The sequence below is a fragment of the Ambystoma mexicanum genome, chromosome 13 (genome assembly GCF_040938575.1).
Source record: "Ambystoma mexicanum isolate Mex_15411 chromosome 13, UKY_AmexF1_1, whole genome shotgun sequence".
NCBI classification, from domain to species: domain Eukaryota; kingdom Metazoa; phylum Chordata; class Amphibia; order Caudata; family Ambystomatidae; genus Ambystoma; species Ambystoma mexicanum.
This window is the reverse complement of record NC_090938.1, coordinates 404,748,387-404,765,774: the sequence shown is the minus strand read 5'-3', so window position 1 is coordinate 404,765,774 and position 17,388 is coordinate 404,748,387. Positions and strand designations below refer to the sequence as shown.

Genomic DNA, 17,388 nt, shown 5'->3' with positions numbered 1-17,388 from the left:
TTTGAAAAAATGGTCTGTATATAAAAAACACTTAAACATCTGTTATCTCTCGATGTGATTACAATTCATTGTAAAACATCCCCACCAATTTGGGGTATCACAGAAGTATGTGTTCTGTTATTCCCACAGCTCTCACGTCGACACGTGTTTCAGTAGCTCTCTGCGAGCATCACCATTAATACTCTCTCTGTACGGCAACCTTCTTCAGGACAAAACAACCCATTTTTCAGGCACATATATTGACATGGGCCACACCATCTATAAAAATACATAAAACACTGCATGAGTGTTGTGTATCCCCGTCACTCCTTTTCAAGTTATTTGATTGCATATTGGACAACCACCAACTCACCTCCTATCCAGTGGGGTCAGGAGGGGCAGTTGGAATCTGGAGGATAATTGTCCTCTGATCTAAGGGGTTAAAAATTGTATCCATTACCTTATATTGTCCCCATTTCGCTTGATCGCAAAAGCCAACATTATTTTTGTAACTTTACAGATCATGATGGGTACCCATCTCTAGATGGGACCCGGGTTAAAAAGGGCTAAATCACTTACTCAAGGTAGCAACATCCACAGGTTCCAATGTGGGTTCGTGGAAGACGTATTGGTCGGTAGACAAAATGTGTGTAAGGAAGGCTTATAATTCCAAAGCTTCCCTTCTTTCATCACCTTCCTTCTGGTTCATATAGTGGTTGGTACATGAGTCTGTAGAAAATATACAAACAACTTGGTTGATTATATGAGTTCCACCTAACTTGATATTATTCAATATGGAGGTGTATTGCTTCATATTTGTGCATTTTTCCTTTTTAGTTTTGATGGTCAAAAAATGGGGGTATCTTACTTCCTATTTGGGTGTTTTCCCTTTTTATTGTCTAAAGTTGGTGCTGGTCCGCCTGTTTAAAAACATTGCAGTACACGAGCCTCTGCTAATTAGTTTGGGTACACACCAAATAATGCTTTTTGTGACAAACAGAAGTCTCTTATGTTTAGATCACAGGCGTGAATCATTTTGCAAAGACACGCATTTATACCCTTATTTGTTGATTAAAGAACCAATGCCTCCCGTTTTTGTTTATAGCGGTGACACCATCTCGTGTCCCAAAGAGGCTTGATTTATGCTTTCGCTCTATTGGAGTGTCATTTTTTAGCAGCTAACTTACCTGATTATCGCCGTCTCCGATTTTTCTGCGTCAATCGGGACTCCAGGGAGGAGTCCATGGTCGGCCAAGCAGTGCTGCGCAACCTGTTCGCCTAAGGTGAGCCTGGTGAGGAGGTAAGAGTTGCTTAATGTTGAGTTTTGGATGTAATGCTTAATGTTGATCCTTTGCCACCTCCCTTGGTTGTGCATGTGTATACTGCTATGTATTCTTTTATTCATGAGCATGTGAATCCATGCCAGACCCCATGCTGGAGAAGGAACAAGTTACTTACCTGTAACTGTTGTTCTCCAGCATGGGTCTGGCATGGATTCACATTTGAACCCTCCCGCCTACCCCTCTGCGGCTCTTCACTTGGTCATACTGCCACTTTGCGTGCTACCAAATCTGAGGATGGCTGCCAGAGGCAGGGCTTTGGGAGAGGGCAGTCATTGGCTGGAGGCAGTATGACCCAGAGATCAGTGATTGGTTACTACTAAGAAAGACAGATCAGAAACGAAACTGATACTGATTTTTTTCTTTACCAAGGATTCCCAGCCTGACGACGGGGAATATTCATGAGCATGTGAATCCATGCCATACCCATGCTGGAGAACAACAGTTACAGGTAAGTAACTTGTTCCTTTTGAAGTACATTACATGTTTAAATTAACAACAATTCTAAGAACATGTAATCAATTGATGGAGTGGATCTAATCAATGTAATCCATATGATCACATCCCCAACTGTATTCATGCCTTGATTAGACCAAGGTCTGCTGTAAGATGCCTGATTAGAGGGGACAGATTGTGTTGCATGAGATGTCCTCCCTTCCGCAATAGCTTGATTCCCCAGATAGTGTGGAAGACTCACATTCCATAGGGTGCTGATTACATGCTCAGTCACTGATATGTTTAGACACTTAGTGCGATTTATTGAATATTCCACTGCCTTTTCAAAATTGGAGATCTCTGCCATTGATCCCAGAATGGAGAAGCCGGCTTCTGTTTGGAACAGCAGGATATCGTCTGCCTATAGAGCTATTTTTTGGGGCTCCGTATTTCTCACTAAGACCTTGCTATGGTCAATGGATCTAATTTAATTAGCGAATGGCTCTATAAAGAGTTTGTAGAGTAGGGGATGGAGGGGTGAAAGGGCACCCCTGGCGAACGTCCCTGCTTCATTTGATCCATGGAGGAGTGAGGCGGTTGTTAGCCTAGTGTTGGGGGCTTTGAGAGGGGATCGACCGAAGCTATGAAGTTAAGGTCACATCCCATACTTGCCTGTCCCTCCAACAGGAACTGCCAATCTAATTTGTCAACTGCTTTGTTGGCATCCAGTTCAGCTAAGACTAAGGGTACTTGTGCCCGTGTGGCCCAGTTAATGATATTTGTGCTCTTCTAATGTTTGTATGCACGGAGCGGCCTGTGACATTGAGCTTAGTCTTGGTGTAGGAGTGGTGGGAGAACCCTAGCCAACCATGCAGTAAGAATGTTCCCGAAGATCTTTGTATTACTGTTTAAATGTGATATGGGCCTATCATAAGAGCAGTCAATGGGGATTTACCCGGTTTAAGGATGAGGGTGTTTATGGATTCTGCCATAGATCAGGGCAATATTGCATGAGGTGTGGTCTCTGTAGTCCCATTGTTCAGACCCTGGGAGGGGATTTCCTGACATAATCTGGGCAAGAAGTGGTTAGCACCTCCTTTGCCTCTTCAGTTATGTGTATGTTGCCCTTTCTATCTTGTAGTTCCGCTATGTAGTTTGTGCTTCGGTTCTTTAATAGTTCAAAGTTCAGGAGCCTGTTTGTTTTATTCCTGTGAGTGTAGTAGTGCTTTCGCGTGTAAATTAGTATTTGTGTAGTGCGGTTTGAGAGGTGTGCTTCTAGTTTAGGATGGGCTATTCAGAAGTCTCTTTGGGACTTGGAAAAGGTCTTAATCTTGAGAACTGACTCGCGTTGCCTTACCTCAACCTCCAGCCCCTTTCCAATCTCCTCCTTTAAATGGGTGTAGACTGTGGTTTTTTAAATTGGTTCCCCCGTACAACTGCCTTAGAGACATCCCAGATTGTGTTGAGTGGTATACCTTGTGTTGCATTAATGCCAAAGTATGACTGAGTTTATTATGTCAGACGGTCAACCGGAATGTTTTCCACAACTGGGGAGTGTTCTGAGTGGACCCTGATATCTATGTTGAGCTCAACACTGCAGACTAGGGAAGAGGAGAAGTGCAAATCTATGCGGGAATGCCCCCTGTGTACCTGGGAGAAGAATGTATAGTCCCGCTCCTCCCCATGTTAAAAATCCTAAGTAAGCTCCTCCCTCTGATACCAGCAACTCTTCATTCACCTGTGATGGCCCCCTTGGTGCTGAGCAGACTTGATTATTGTAATGCTCTTTATCTGGCTTAGCCCAAAATCACCACCCAGTGACTTCATTGTCTTCAGAACCTTGCCGCTCGGGTGACTACTGGGACCCCCTTTGGGGTTCACATCTCACCTGTGCTTTGCACTCTGCACTGGCTCCCTGTCATGCAGCAGATTAGGTTTAAGGCCTTGTGCCTTGTGCATTGTGCACAGAGCACCTCACGGGCAGGGGTCCGAGTGCCTTCAATCTAAATTCCTTCCGCTATGTTCCTGCCCGCTAAATTCGCTCTGCTGATGCCGGCTTTTTGGCCATCCCAAGGTTCCATAGATCTCGCATTGGAGGCCGCGCTTTTCCAGTTGTTGCCGCTCAAATGTGGAACGACCTACCTAGGACAGTCAAGAATGTGTCAAATCATCTACAGTTTAGGAGAATACTCAAAACAACCTTGTTTTAGTTCCTTTGCTCTCCTCGTTGACTTACTCTTCAGTCTCTGCTCTCTCTAGTGCCAAGATGCCTTTGGGTGAACGTTCGCTGTACAAGCTACCTTAACATAACATAACATGTTGGAACCTCTGCATATCTATTAAATTCAGGTCACTCATAAATTGTTGACTGGACCGTGCATGTTTAAAATCAGTGGTGCTAGCAGCAAGAGTTTTCTCTTGGACCCGGTTCACAAACCCCCACTGGCCCAAATAATCAGGTGACCTCCTATGAAGGACACGATTCTAGGAATGAAGCCCAAAACAAATTTGTCCTACCTCTCATTTGGGTCCTAAAGCGTTGTTAATGGCATTAGATGTCATAGCAATGTTCCTTTGATCATGAGATAACGACCCCCTGGATCTCTGATGGCCTGCTTATTGAAGGGCATGTCTCTGGCCAGAAGGATGGCCTCTCTGTATTTATTCTTCCCACTTGTGGCAAAAACTGTCATCCCACTCTCAGGGACCTTTCTCCTTCATGGGACCTTAATGTGGTTCTGTTTGCTATTACGAGTAGGCCCTTTGAACCTCTACCTTCTTGCAACCTGGACTTGAGACTCTTTCTGCGTTAGACTCTTATATCTTCTTCCATAGAGACATGTTCATCCTCCGGTCTGTACTATCTTTCATCTGTAAAATCCTACCGGACTCATCTAAATTTGGAGATTTTCCCAGTCGTCCATCATATATCTCACACAACCTCAGTAGAGGAGACTTTGCATGAACTCGACATCTCAAGAAGGTTGCATTTCTGCTGGGAAAGGACTAGGTCTTTCAGGAAATAAGGACCACCTGTTCATTACCTTCGGAGACCTTTCCTCTGCAAACAGGATGAGTAAAGCTACTGTCTCTAGGTGGATTGTTTCTTGTATTTCTAAGGCTTACAAGCTTACCGGTCTCCTCTACTAGAACCAAAGCGGCATCAGTGGCTTTCCAGAACCATGTTCCCATAGCAGACTTTTGTTGAGCTGCTACATGGGCTACTCCTTATGCCTTTGTTATACACTGTTCTCCCGACACCCCATCCAGGAGTGATGCTGTTTTTGTCCAGCAAGTACTTTACAACTGTTTTGCTTGGAACCTGGACAGGCAAATGCTGTCTTCTCCACCATTTTCATGCATCTGTACAGTCTTGGTTCCCAACCAGATGGGAAGAAGGGAGAGCAGGATGCTTGGGTATGAAATAATTACCTTCATGGTGATTCTGGTACTCCTAGTCCTTGCTCTCCCTCCTTCACAATTCCCTACCAACCACCCCCTATGCGCATGCTCTGCCACAACCTCCACGGTGGAACTGGGAGGTGTCGCATGGGCGCAGGGGTGCTTGGTTGTATCAAGCTCTATTCTAATATCCCTAAAGATTCAACACCTTCTTTTGGAGAAGCGGTTTCCCGTCCAGCTTGTGGTACAGTCTACCCAACCAGTTGTAAAGGAAGGAGAGCAAGTACTAGGAGTATTGCTACAAACATGAAGGTAATTTTCGTTGTTTTTGCGTGTCTCAGGAAAGGGTAACCTGGTTCCAAATGATTGTGTTGAAAGCTGCAACAGAAAGTTGTCCCAGGTTGGTTTTTTTGCCCATTTCATCAGGAGGAAGCAGTTGCAAATAGGTGTGTACATACATGATGCTCCAAGAAACTGTCAATGAAGCATTATTGCCTGGACATTCTAACTCAGAGGATGCACCCTTTGGGGGATCGGCAGAACTAGTAGGAATTACTCCTACACTTTCCTCCATCCTGATGTGTATGGTTGCGGGAATCTTTCAAAAGATAGTTTTGCATGCTAGGACAGCTTATAGTAGCTGCATTGTGTAGTTGCCAGGCCTTCTAGTATCAATGATGGACCAAGATAAGGTCTAGTCAATTTCAAAAACTTCTGCATATTGTTAGATCTTATTATCATGACTAAGTCTTGCCTCTGTGCTGTTTTCCGCTCCTTCTGGTGTCTTTTTAGCCAGCTTGAGTATTCTTTTTTTCTTATTTTAATAGCTTGATTAAGGTTTTGTGCATTACAAAAGCTTCTAGTTAGCTGTCTCAAATCTCTTCTCGGCTTTCTTTTTTCCTGACGTATTCTATAATTAAAATTATGCCTGTGTGGAGCTTTATGTGTGGGGACCTGGACTTTGTCCTGAGGTCTTGCCTCAAAAATCTCTTTTATAGTAGTTAAATACTTCAGCATGCTGTGTGAGAAACCTGTAGGTGTATCCACGATTATATAAAGACCTTTATCCAGATGTGTGAAATATGTAAAAAAAAAAAAAAAAACGCAGTCACATCCCATTAACTGCCCATTTGAATCCACTACCGATCAAAGCAGTCCCTTTTTAAAGAATCAGGATGGACGTCATTAGACTATTGGAAACATCAAGGCTGGGCAACAAAAACGTACTTGTTGTTGACTACGCCACCAGATCCCCCGAGGCATTCCATATGCGGAATAATACCACCCAGCAAATTCTCAAACACCTCCTACCGTACTTTTCCCGGGTTGGTTTTCCCAAGGAAATACTGACAGATCAGGGTTCAAATTTTATGAGCAAGCTCGTGGCTGAGGTCAAAGATCTACTCCATATTACGACCTTCCGAACTTCTGTGTCCCAATCCCCAAACCGATGGTGTGGTAAAAAGATTCAATAAAACTCTGAAATTGATCCTTAGGAAGTTGGTAGACAAAAACAGGAATGATTGGGACCGGATGATCGTCTGGGCAACCTTTGTGGTCAGGAAAACCCCTCAGGCCTATACTGAATTCTCTCCTTTTGAATTGTTTTATGGCAGAGAACCTAGAGATGTCCTGGACATGCTCCAGGAAACATGGGAAAAATGAGAAGAGGCACCCATTCCTCTCTCGCAAACCGCGCTGCCAGATTGCGGGAGCATATGAGACTGGTTCGAGATCTAGTTTGTACCCATATGGAAAAAGCCCAGAGTCAACAAAAATCTGCTTACTACAAATTTAAGACAAAGGGTACTAGTCCTCTTGCCCACCTCAGAAAAGAAACCTCGTCTCTAAGTGGCATGGGCCTTATGAAATAATTGAATGATTGGAACCTGTACTTATAAGGTAGCCCAACAGGACCGAAAACGGAAGGTCCATCTATATCATGTAAATCATGTTTGGTTCCCGAAGAAATAGACAACTTTGAATTAATTCCTTTAGAGCTGTCTATTAAACAACAGGAAGACTTAAACGATATAGTTACATAATTTCCCAATGTATTCTCAGAAACACCAGGAAGAGTAAAAGGCACCTATTACTATATTAGAACACCTAAGGGAAAAGTGGTTAATCTGAAACCATATAGACTCCTGTAAACGCCCGTAAGCAGATAGTGGTTGAGGAAGTAAATGAGATGTTAAGAGCAAATATTTTCGAGCCTTCAATTCCTGGAGGTTTTGCATAGCCTTCTGCCAAGTTAATGCCATTTCTGACTTCGCTGCCTACCCCATGCCGCGCATCGCTGACCTAATCGATCAACCTGGAAATGCCACTTTTCTATCCACCCTAGACTTAACAAAAGCGTACTGGCAGGTCGCAGTATATGGGCCTGATAAGGAAAAGACAGCTTTCTCAATGCCCCTAGGACTATTTCAATTGAAAGTCCTCCCCTTTGGGCTACAAAGCGCTCCAGCCACTTTCCAACGCGTCATGCATAAACTATTACAGCCCTACTCCGATTTCTGTGGAACCTATATTGATGATATCATCATTTATAGTAAAACCTGTGAGGACCATCTTTTCCATATTTTTACTATTAAGAGGGTCCTCCGAGAGGCTGGTTTAACTAACAATCCATCTAAATGCAGACTCGCCCAGTCAGCCGTGAAATACCTTGGCTGCTTTGTAGGGAATGGTAATGTACAACCACAACATGAGAAAGTAAAGGCCATCTAGACACCTGTATACCTAAAACTAAAAGAGATCTCGAAGCTTTTCTAGGATTAATTGGGTATTACCGTAGGTTTATCCCAAATTTTTTGGATTAAAACAGCTAGTCTGATGGATAAACTTGAGAAGCTTGAACCCCAAAAACTTCATTGGACTGACGAGGATGATATGCTCTAACAACTTGAAGCAAACCCTGGGCCAGAACCCAATCCTAAAGGTAGTAGATTTCTCAAAATAATTTGTATTGCAAACAGACGCCTCCGAAACAAGATTAGGAGCCATCCTTTCTCAAATCTGCGATGGATTAGAACATCCCATCCTGTTTGCAAGTCACAAGCTTTTCCCACGTAAAAAGAATGACTCTCTGCTGGAATTAGAGGCCCTAGCCATCAAGCGGGCCATTATCCACCTTCGATACTACTGAGGATGAGGAAGACAGTTCACACTCATCACTGAACATTCTCCACTGGTTTGGATTAGCCAACGAAAAGACTCCAACCCTTGTGGCATGCAATGGTTCACAGTGGAACATAGAAAAGGTAAAGACCAAGGAAATGTAGATTTCCTTTCCGGGTTCCCCTGTGAAGCAGATGCCGCTACATCACATGGAGGAAGGTTATGTGAGAAACCTGAAGGTGTCTCACCCGGAAGTCCCCGGGGATCTCTCATCCAGGTGGCCAGGACACAGCCATTGCTATTGGATCCAGTTCCTGAGGGTGGACCAGTGCGGGTTGATCACCTGGATGGGAGGTGGGTCTTCGGGGAGTGGAAGTGGGACCCTTTCCTGTAAGACCTTTTTCCCCATCCTACCAGGTAGGAGACCTGGAAACTCAACCCCACCTCCCCCTTTTCTGACACACACACTTTTCTCACAGACAGTTCATCGTGAGCAACAACAGACTAAGACCAGAACCGTATACCTGTCATGTCCCAACACCTTAGTCAGGCATGTTCAGACAATCACTAATCATTACACACACCTGACTCCCATCACACTTCCCCCCCCAAACGGATAAAAGGCGGAGCATGAAAGCACACTCTGAGCAAGGAAAAACCTACAAGGAAGAAGCAGTTCCAAGATGGCGATTTAACATAACCAGAAAGGCAGCTAGACCAGAGAGAATTGCAAGGAGGGAAGTACTCTTGACCTCTAGAAACCGCTATTTACACGAGCCTTCAAAAGTGAGAAGCCTAAGACAAGGAACTGAAGCTGAGCAGACCTACGCTGTGCATCAAAGGTATCCGGGGCACTCCTGTGTCGATAACCCACTGTGGTACTGTCCTTGGCTTCTGTGAGAAAGCCACGCCAGTCAAAAACAGCCCAGCCGGTGAGTCGGAGAAACCGATATGAAATCACCCTATGTTTGAACCAAGGTTGCAAGCGGCAACATTGTTTGAAGAATTCCACAATGAACTGTTAAAAGCGAAATCAGATACGGTATACAGAGTGGTCGGCACCTTGGGCATGCTCAATCGAAGGTCTGCGAGTATCTGACTAAAGGGTAACTGCGTTGTCAGAAAAGAACAGTGAAACGAAGTGGTCCTGCGACGGGTCAAACTAAAACCTGTGCACAAACGAAAGTCTTCGATAAGTATAAAGTGAATTACAATTGGTCTGAACGGCTGACTGGGATCCGGAGTGAACCGTGAGTCACCAGAGGATGAATATTTTTAGAAATACAAGAGAAAGCTGATCTGAGCCCAGCTGAGGGGGATCCAGGGAGAAACCTCTAAGATCGTTTAGTTACAAGAAGATAGGAACTTTCTACTTTTTTGTTTTGTACATCAGGCCCTCTGAAACAAGAGACTTTGATGGAAAAGAGACTCGAGTACAGTAGGCCCTGATACTGGAACTGCCATTGTAGTCTCGTACTGCATACGCCAGAGTGTGTGCTTTGCTCAGAGTGAGACGTCTTGCCCCGTGTTTAATACGTGGGGAACGGAGGCCATCGGCCCAAGTATCCTGATCATTATATTGTGAACACTTTTCTTTTTCATGAACTGCACCCCACACTATTTGTAACTAGTAGTAAGGATTGTCAATACTTTTATTTAGTATAGGCCCTTTATTTGACACAACTTCACTAGGACTACATTCTTTATTATTTAATGGTTGTAGCTTGCTCCCATCTTAGATTTAGGTTTAGATAGGCGTTTATCACACCTCTTTGAAAGTTCAATAAACACCCTTGAACTGTGGTGATTTGTGTCTCTTACTTTGGTACCATGCCTTCCTTACAGCTGCTTCAAATTCATATTGGCCATAGTTTCCCAGGCCATGCTATCGAGGAGAGGGTTGATCACTATATCTCTGGTTGTATCAATTGGCGTTTAAGAGATTAGTTGGAAGACCATCATCCAAATAATCAAATACTTTCCAGTCAGCCGTTGAAAAAAAATGACAAGGTTTGATAGCTTAGCATTAACTTTGTTCTGATTCGTAGGTATCCAGCTGATGTGATTTTTGTCTGCATTCAATTTAATTCAACCTATCCTATCTTGTTGTATCTATATTGTATGTAAATATGTCCTGTGTAAAGCGCTTTGGATTAAGGCGCTATGAAATTAAATTAAATGATATTTTATAAATGAAATGATATTTTATTTATATCGAGCTCGTACACAAGTGTTTCAGAGCGCGAAATAATATAAATAAATAACACATCATTATCATTATTATCATTGTTGTGTCTTAAGTTCAGGTATCCAAATAGTAATATGTAGAGGGAAGTGATCACTCTCTTCACAAGGGAAAATGAGCAGATCGAGTGGTAGATTAAAGAGCTATTCTTGTGTGAACGCATAATCAATCTCGGAGGACCTTGTGTAAGAAACCCTGGTATAATTGCCTGGAGTTTCACTAGGCCAATGTCCATTCAGCATGCACATACCTTAATGGGCAAATAATGTTGCCCAAACTATACCTCTTCTATCTTTAGAGGTTTGTAATAATGAGGCTTCCAAGACCGAAGGATGAATGCATAACGTAGGAGGAATCTTAGCGTTACAATCTCCAAGCACCAAAATTATATGGATATTGTGATAGATATCTATGATACTCTCAAATAGGCTTTCAAGGGATTGATCTGGTCTGCCCCTGGGGTCATAGATATTAACGATTAGTATATCATATCTAGTGCCATTTTTTGATTCTCATTTAGCTGTACATGCAAGTACTTGATCAGAATCAGTGCCTACTCAATTAAGGGAATGCAGCACAGAACTGATAAGCAACCCTCCCCTTGGGTGGCCCACTTGGCCTTTTACTGCTACTTTTTGGTTCTACCCTCCAAGATGTCATTGAGGGGCCACATTGCTTGAAGAGCGGGTATGCCAATAGTATTTAAGTTCTAAAAGAGGCCAGTTTTTCCAAAGAAATTGGTAAATCCCTGAGTGTTCCACAATAAGATGTTTAATCTTAGATAAAGAACGTAACGAGGGATTGGAAGGTAAACAAGAGGAGAGCCAATGTCAATTATTCTCCTCACTTTCTACGTTGTCCACGTCCACAAAGTGAACCAATCTGCTTTCCTTTGTAGTGGTTTAACCAAAAGGTTTTCAGCAATCAGTGATACGGAGTAGTACGATTCGAGGATTCCCCTTATTTAACCTTAAGGTCTTTATCATTATGCTTGTTCATCCCATCCTCTCTAGTTCTAATATTCTTTCCTTTAAGGGAGTTTACATAATTTGTTTGGGGACATGACCGGTTAGCACATTTCTCTGTGTGTCGATCTGATGTTTGTGTGATTATTCAGGTGGGCACTCATAACCCAGCCTATTAAACTCTGCTTCCCACGCCAATATGCAATCAATAAATACTTAAGTTTCTGTTATTATCACAGTGTCTATTATGAAAAGGCCCAGTTTGCAAAACAGAATCATCATGTACTTTAAAAGGAGTCAGTGCAGTATTATGTTTTACGGTAACAGGGGCGTGTCAATGTGAGGAGGTCCTGAGTTGCTTGTTAACTGTCTTTGGCAGAGCCCCTATCCTGCCCTCACCTTCCTCCAGCAATTAAACAGAGTCTAAGGGCAAGTTTGTTTCTCTGAATAGGCTTTCATTATCTTCCAAGATGATTGTCATTATGGTGCGTTAGATCAATGAGGTTTTTCCGTTCGTCGATGCTAGCAGGAATATCATTGTTTTGTCCAGGCCAGGGTACTAGTGCCAGTAGGTATTGACACATATCGCCATCAATAGCACTCTAAGCAGCTTTCTTTGTCTTTCCATTAGATTTCTTCAGAACATGCTTTCCTGTTGGGTTGTTCTCCTTTTCAATATTTCACTGTTTTCTCCTTAATGATTTATTGATTTTACGATTAAGGTTAAACACACCATCTGCGGAAACATCTTAGTTACTGTGGAAAACCCAGGGATTTTCCCACCTTATTCCCAATGGTTATACTTCACAAAGGCCCAAAGAAATACTGTCTCTCTCAAGTCCTGATTCTGGAGGCAGAATAAAAAGGGACAACCAACTGAGTGGAGAATCCTGGGAGAATGTTCAAAGGGGAGACCCAATATTCGGCCCATTCGTAATGCCCATCACCCCCCCTCCTTTTCTACCATCAGGGAGTATTCGAGTTCACACCCAATCTCCCCCTCCCCAATCCTGGGAAACACTGGTAGTGTTAGGTAAACATTTGGGGTAGTACCCTTAGGGTGCACTACAACAACCTCAGCCTCCTGGCAATAGAACCCAACCTTTGGTATAAGTCGGAGCTACACAGGTTGGTAGGGTGGGAAAGTAGCCAGGCCTATCTCAAGAAGGGTCAATGTGAGCTGTAGAGTGGTTACAAAAAGATTCACAGTGACACGTATTCAAACAAACACTTAAACTAAAGGTTTCTTGATAAAACAATTATTTATTTATTTACTGGTCATTTGAATAAGCCTTCTTTAGAAGGGAGCAATATGATAGCAACACACAAATACCTTCAAAATACACACTCGTAATTTCTAAATCAGCAAACACCCATTGGGGAAGACACACAGACACTTCTTACACCCTCAGGTGACTTCAATAGTTAGGACACTCTGGACATTTATATATTACTGTTAGCATTTAGAATAGTACTGAGTTGTGTCAAAGAAAAGCTTATTAGAGCAAACAAGAGATCTCAAATGTTACTTAAGCAGGCAAATACTTATCAACCCTCCCCAATGTCAGAGGAGAGAAGAGTGTTTTAGTGAAACAGGCTATGCCAAAGTCAATAGGCAAACGTCTATGTGGCTGAATTACTTCTTGCAGGTAAGTAAGAAAAGTCTTTGCACAATGTTTTGGAAGTCTTTGAAGAAAAAGAAGAATCAATGTAGGTCCACAAGCTGTTAGGCTTGTGAAGAGATCATCTACAACAAGAGGTAAGTTCTCTTAGACTTTACATTACCTTTTAGTTAGAAGGAAATGCAGCAGATTACTTCTGTTCCTGTGCAGCTCTGCAGATCCTGGTGTTCCTGTTCCTCAGTCGTGGGGACAAGAGGGAGGACCTCTGGGGACATACACTAGAAGCAGTCTCTATTAAATTAGATGGAGAGGGAGCAGGCCTCCCCTTGATTTTGATTTTTTGGGGTGATAGGATAATCTCATGTGTCAGTTTACTCACCAGACAAACAAGCAACGATGTTAGGCTGTCTGAACTCTGTTCCTAATCTGCTCTGATGATATGTTTATCATTGGGGATAGGGGTGAAGTAGTTGGTCATTTTGGATCTCATTTCCTCATCACTTACTGATGTGCTCTTACATCTTACGCTTCTTAAGCGTTCCGTGCCACTGATAAGTGTTTTTCCGAGACCTTGTTTTTGAAGTAGTCGATGTAATGCTTAACATAGATAAAGTAGAGGCTTCAGCATGAGCAGTTGTGGTGGCCAAGTGCAAATTCACAGTCTACATGCTGATTGAGGGTGTAACAGCAGGGATCCCGGTCCTGCCCGCCTCGGCCTCTGACCCTCTGCCCGACAGCGTGATGGCGATACGCTTTGTGCTCAGACCCAGCGTCATCACAGGTAAGAAAGATAGGAATGCAAAAGCGCTGCTTTAGTGCTACTGTCACCCCCCACCCCCATACAAGGAAAGGGAGGCAGTTCAAAGGGCTCCGCCCCACAGTCACTGCTGCTGCTCCTGGATCTTGTAGTGCTCAGACACAGCGTCACCACTGTAAGAAAGACAGGAATGCAAATACCAAAGCTTTTTAGATTGCAAAATATTGCCACACCTTTATCTGTGAGTCTTTGTGTTTCTGAGTGTCACATGTTGTCTGCAGCATACACTGCAAGCTTTGCATTTATTTCAACAGGAAATCCAGTGCAACACTTCTTCTCTATTGTTCCTTTCCTCTTGCCCATGTCTGTTTTCCTTTTGCTCTCTCCTGCTTCCCACCCACCTTCTCAATCGCATCATTTCCCTACTTCACCTTGTTGCTTTTTTCTGACCCCTGCAGCTGCGGGATTGCCTGGATGGGGATATCCTTGATCTCTTCCACAGAAAGTTGACGGAACGCACACTGATGAAGGATGAGAAATTTCTATGGTGCACTCACGTAAGTCAATCTGGGATTGTGAGGTTGGGCAGGTATTTGGCTTGTGTGTCGCTATAGCCTAATTCAGATGGGATGTGTGGGACTCTTTGTTGGTAGGATTTTGGTCAGTGCAGATGTGTGTTGAGGTCAGGGTCAGAGTGCATCAAGTGGTTTAGGAGAGTGAAATTAGTATAGAAATTCAAGGGTCAAAATGGAGTGATTGTGTAAAGCAGGGGCCACTGTGTAGCAAACATGGAGGGCATCTGGGCGGACCTGGATCGTGCTGCACTCAGTGTGGAGGCTATAGGTGGGAGTGGGGTTTCTATTTTGTATTGTATTGGGTTTATATAGCGCTAATCTTGCTAGGAAGCAACGGGTTGCTGTACATATAATTTGGGGTTAACAGAGGCCAGTGGAAGGGAAGATTACAGATTATAGTAGCTTGAATATTCCATACTACAGGGGTGGTATACAACTAGAAGTAGCATGTCCTAAGAGACCACTAGGTATTCCCAGAAGATCGGTGTCTTGAGTTTCTTCCTGATTGCGACCAGGCTGTTATCCCTGTAGGCATGGTGAGGCCTGTTTACTCGTTTTCTATTTGTGTTCCAGGTTAGTCTCTAGCCTTACAATGATGTGCCTCCCAGAGGAGCACGTCCCACCTGAGCCTGCACATTTTTTGACTAGGTAGACTGGTGTTAGGACCAGTAGTGTTGCCCTATATGTGATGAAGGCAGTTTTGAAGAGTATCATGACTGGGATGGTAGCCAGTGTAATTCTCTTTGCATGCAGGAGATTTGGTCAAATGTCTTATTTCCCAGTTATGAGGCATGCAGCAGCATGTTGAAGGTCCCTAAGGCGTGGGGAGGGAGGTGGGTATGTGGCCAGCACACAGGCAGGAGAATGATAGGACCGTGGGGCCGGATTACTAGGGCCTGGACCTTGGTTCTGAATCTTCAGGTGGGGAAAAAGGGTTTCAGCCTCCAGAGGAATGCTAATTAATACCCGGCAGTTAGGACTTTTTTGTTGATGTGTTGCTGGAAGGAATGGTTCTCCAGCATTGGTTCTTACATGGATTTACATGCTCATGAATATTCCCCGTCGTTAGGCTGGGAATCCTCTGTATGTAGGCGCGTTATAAATGCCATATCATATCATAATATTAAAGCAGTTTTGCTTTAAAGCCTAAAAAACTGCATGTAGCCCATTGTGGTCACTTTGGGGTCACACTGCCTCAACTGATTATGTTCGTCCTCCTTGGCTCCACCCCTGGTGGTCATCTTCAGATTTCTACCCACGAAATCCGTAATCTCCAGAGTGGTGCTGCCCCCTAGGCCAGCATCAGCAATATTCTTGACGTGGTGTCCGGCTCCACCAGTGGTTTCTTTCCTGAAATCCATGAAGGATAAACCTTTTGTTGACCTTGGTGCCTGTGGCCAAAGCAAAGCCACCTGCCCAAGCGCTACAGGAGAGGAGCATGCTAGAAGATGCGGAGGCTCTATTTTCAAGCCAGAATGAGATAGAAGTGGACAGTGATCCCATTCTACTTGTACCTCATCAACCTCTGCAGTCTTCAGCCCCTGGACCATCCGCTCCAGCCCCAGTGCACCCTGCACCCAGGGACTTGTTGCAGGACATTTTATCAACTTTCCAGTCTCTGGTAACAGAGTTACAGCAGCGACAACCCCCTCTGGTCCCTCTGTGCTCCTAAAGTGTGTCCCACACAACCTCCTGCGGAGAAGTTACATAAGCCTTGGCCTCCATTGCCAGCACAGGATTTGTTGCATCCAGTGGCTTCCCTTATGGACTCTGATAAGGGTCCAGATACATACACATTCCAAGGTACCCTTACAGCCGATGAGTATAATGACCTGGTTCCGGCAGATGGAGAGAATCCGGATGTCGATCTACCCTCCACAAGTTCATCGCCAGATGAAATGGGGTCATTCCATCTTCTATTAATGCATGCTGCGAAGCACTTCAACCTTGTACCTGAAGAACAGAGAAATCGGTGATAGCTATACCTTTACTCCACGACATCTGGGAGGATGGTCTCCTGGTCATGCAGAACCTGTTTGCAGCTCCACTGAAAAAGGACTGACTGGAGAAAAAATATAGAGTTCTTGAGGGCACTCTCAAGTGTCTTTGCTTCCAGCCGCCCCCTGACTCTGTAGTTTCGGCCACTGCCAGGAAGTGGTCAGCTAACCCTTCATCTTAATCTTTGGTTCCACCGGATAAGGATGGAAAACTGCTGGATGCTTTCGTAAAAAGAATTCTTACCACAGCAGCTAGCACTATCAAGTGTGCAAATTTGTTAGCCGATGTGATAGCGAACTATGGTTTAAGATGGGACTGCTCTTAGACTTCTTGGCAGATGACAAGAGGGAGGAAGCTTTAGCTTTGCTGCACAAGGGTGAGATAGCATCGGATCACAGTAGCTCTGGGTGGGGCGATCACGGGTTTCCGCCAGATGGGAAACAGAGCTGTCCTACGGTGTGTGGGTATGATAGAAGTCATTTATAACGTGCCTATACACCAGTGTTTCTAGGTGTGACAAGACCAGAAGGGGGGAACAAAAGGAGGACAAACAATGATCTTACTAGGCCTTTTCATTCAGATCATGCAAGTGCGGGGAAGAAGGGAAGGGAGAAGTGCCAAGGATGTTTGGGAGGAGGGGGTGAGAAGTGCAGGTGACTCAATAAGTGCTGCCAGAGGGTGGCTCTTACGTGCAAAGAGAAGGGACTGTAGGGTTACAGATACAGAACCTTAAGTGCTGAGGAAGCCCGGAGGCAGTGCAAGGGCAACTGGACTTGCAGGAGCCTGGGCCCGAGTTCAGCGGTAGCCAGGTGACCAGTGTGCAGAGCTATCAGGGACATTAGCAGGGGAGAGGAAGATAGAAAGTGGAAGCGAAAAGGAAGGTCTTGAGTTATTTCTGGAACCGTAGGTGGTTCTGCTCAAGTTTGAGAGAGCCAGGGAGGATGTTC

General features: G+C 44.2%; 1 protein-coding gene across 6 annotated transcripts in view; it reads left to right on the top strand.

Annotated features, from left to right (window-relative positions):
* RNF31 (ring finger protein 31) overlaps window positions 1-17,388 on the top strand; it is a 915,252-nt gene that overhangs the window by 485,983 nt on the left and 411,881 nt on the right. For all 6 annotated transcript variants that reach the window (XM_069633995.1, XM_069633999.1, XM_069633998.1 and 3 more), the window contains exon 14: window positions 14,327-14,425. In XM_069633995.1, the coding sequence (XP_069490096.1) occupies window positions 14,327-14,425 (99 nt within the window). The remainder of the gene's footprint in view (window positions 1-14,326; window positions 14,426-17,388) is intronic.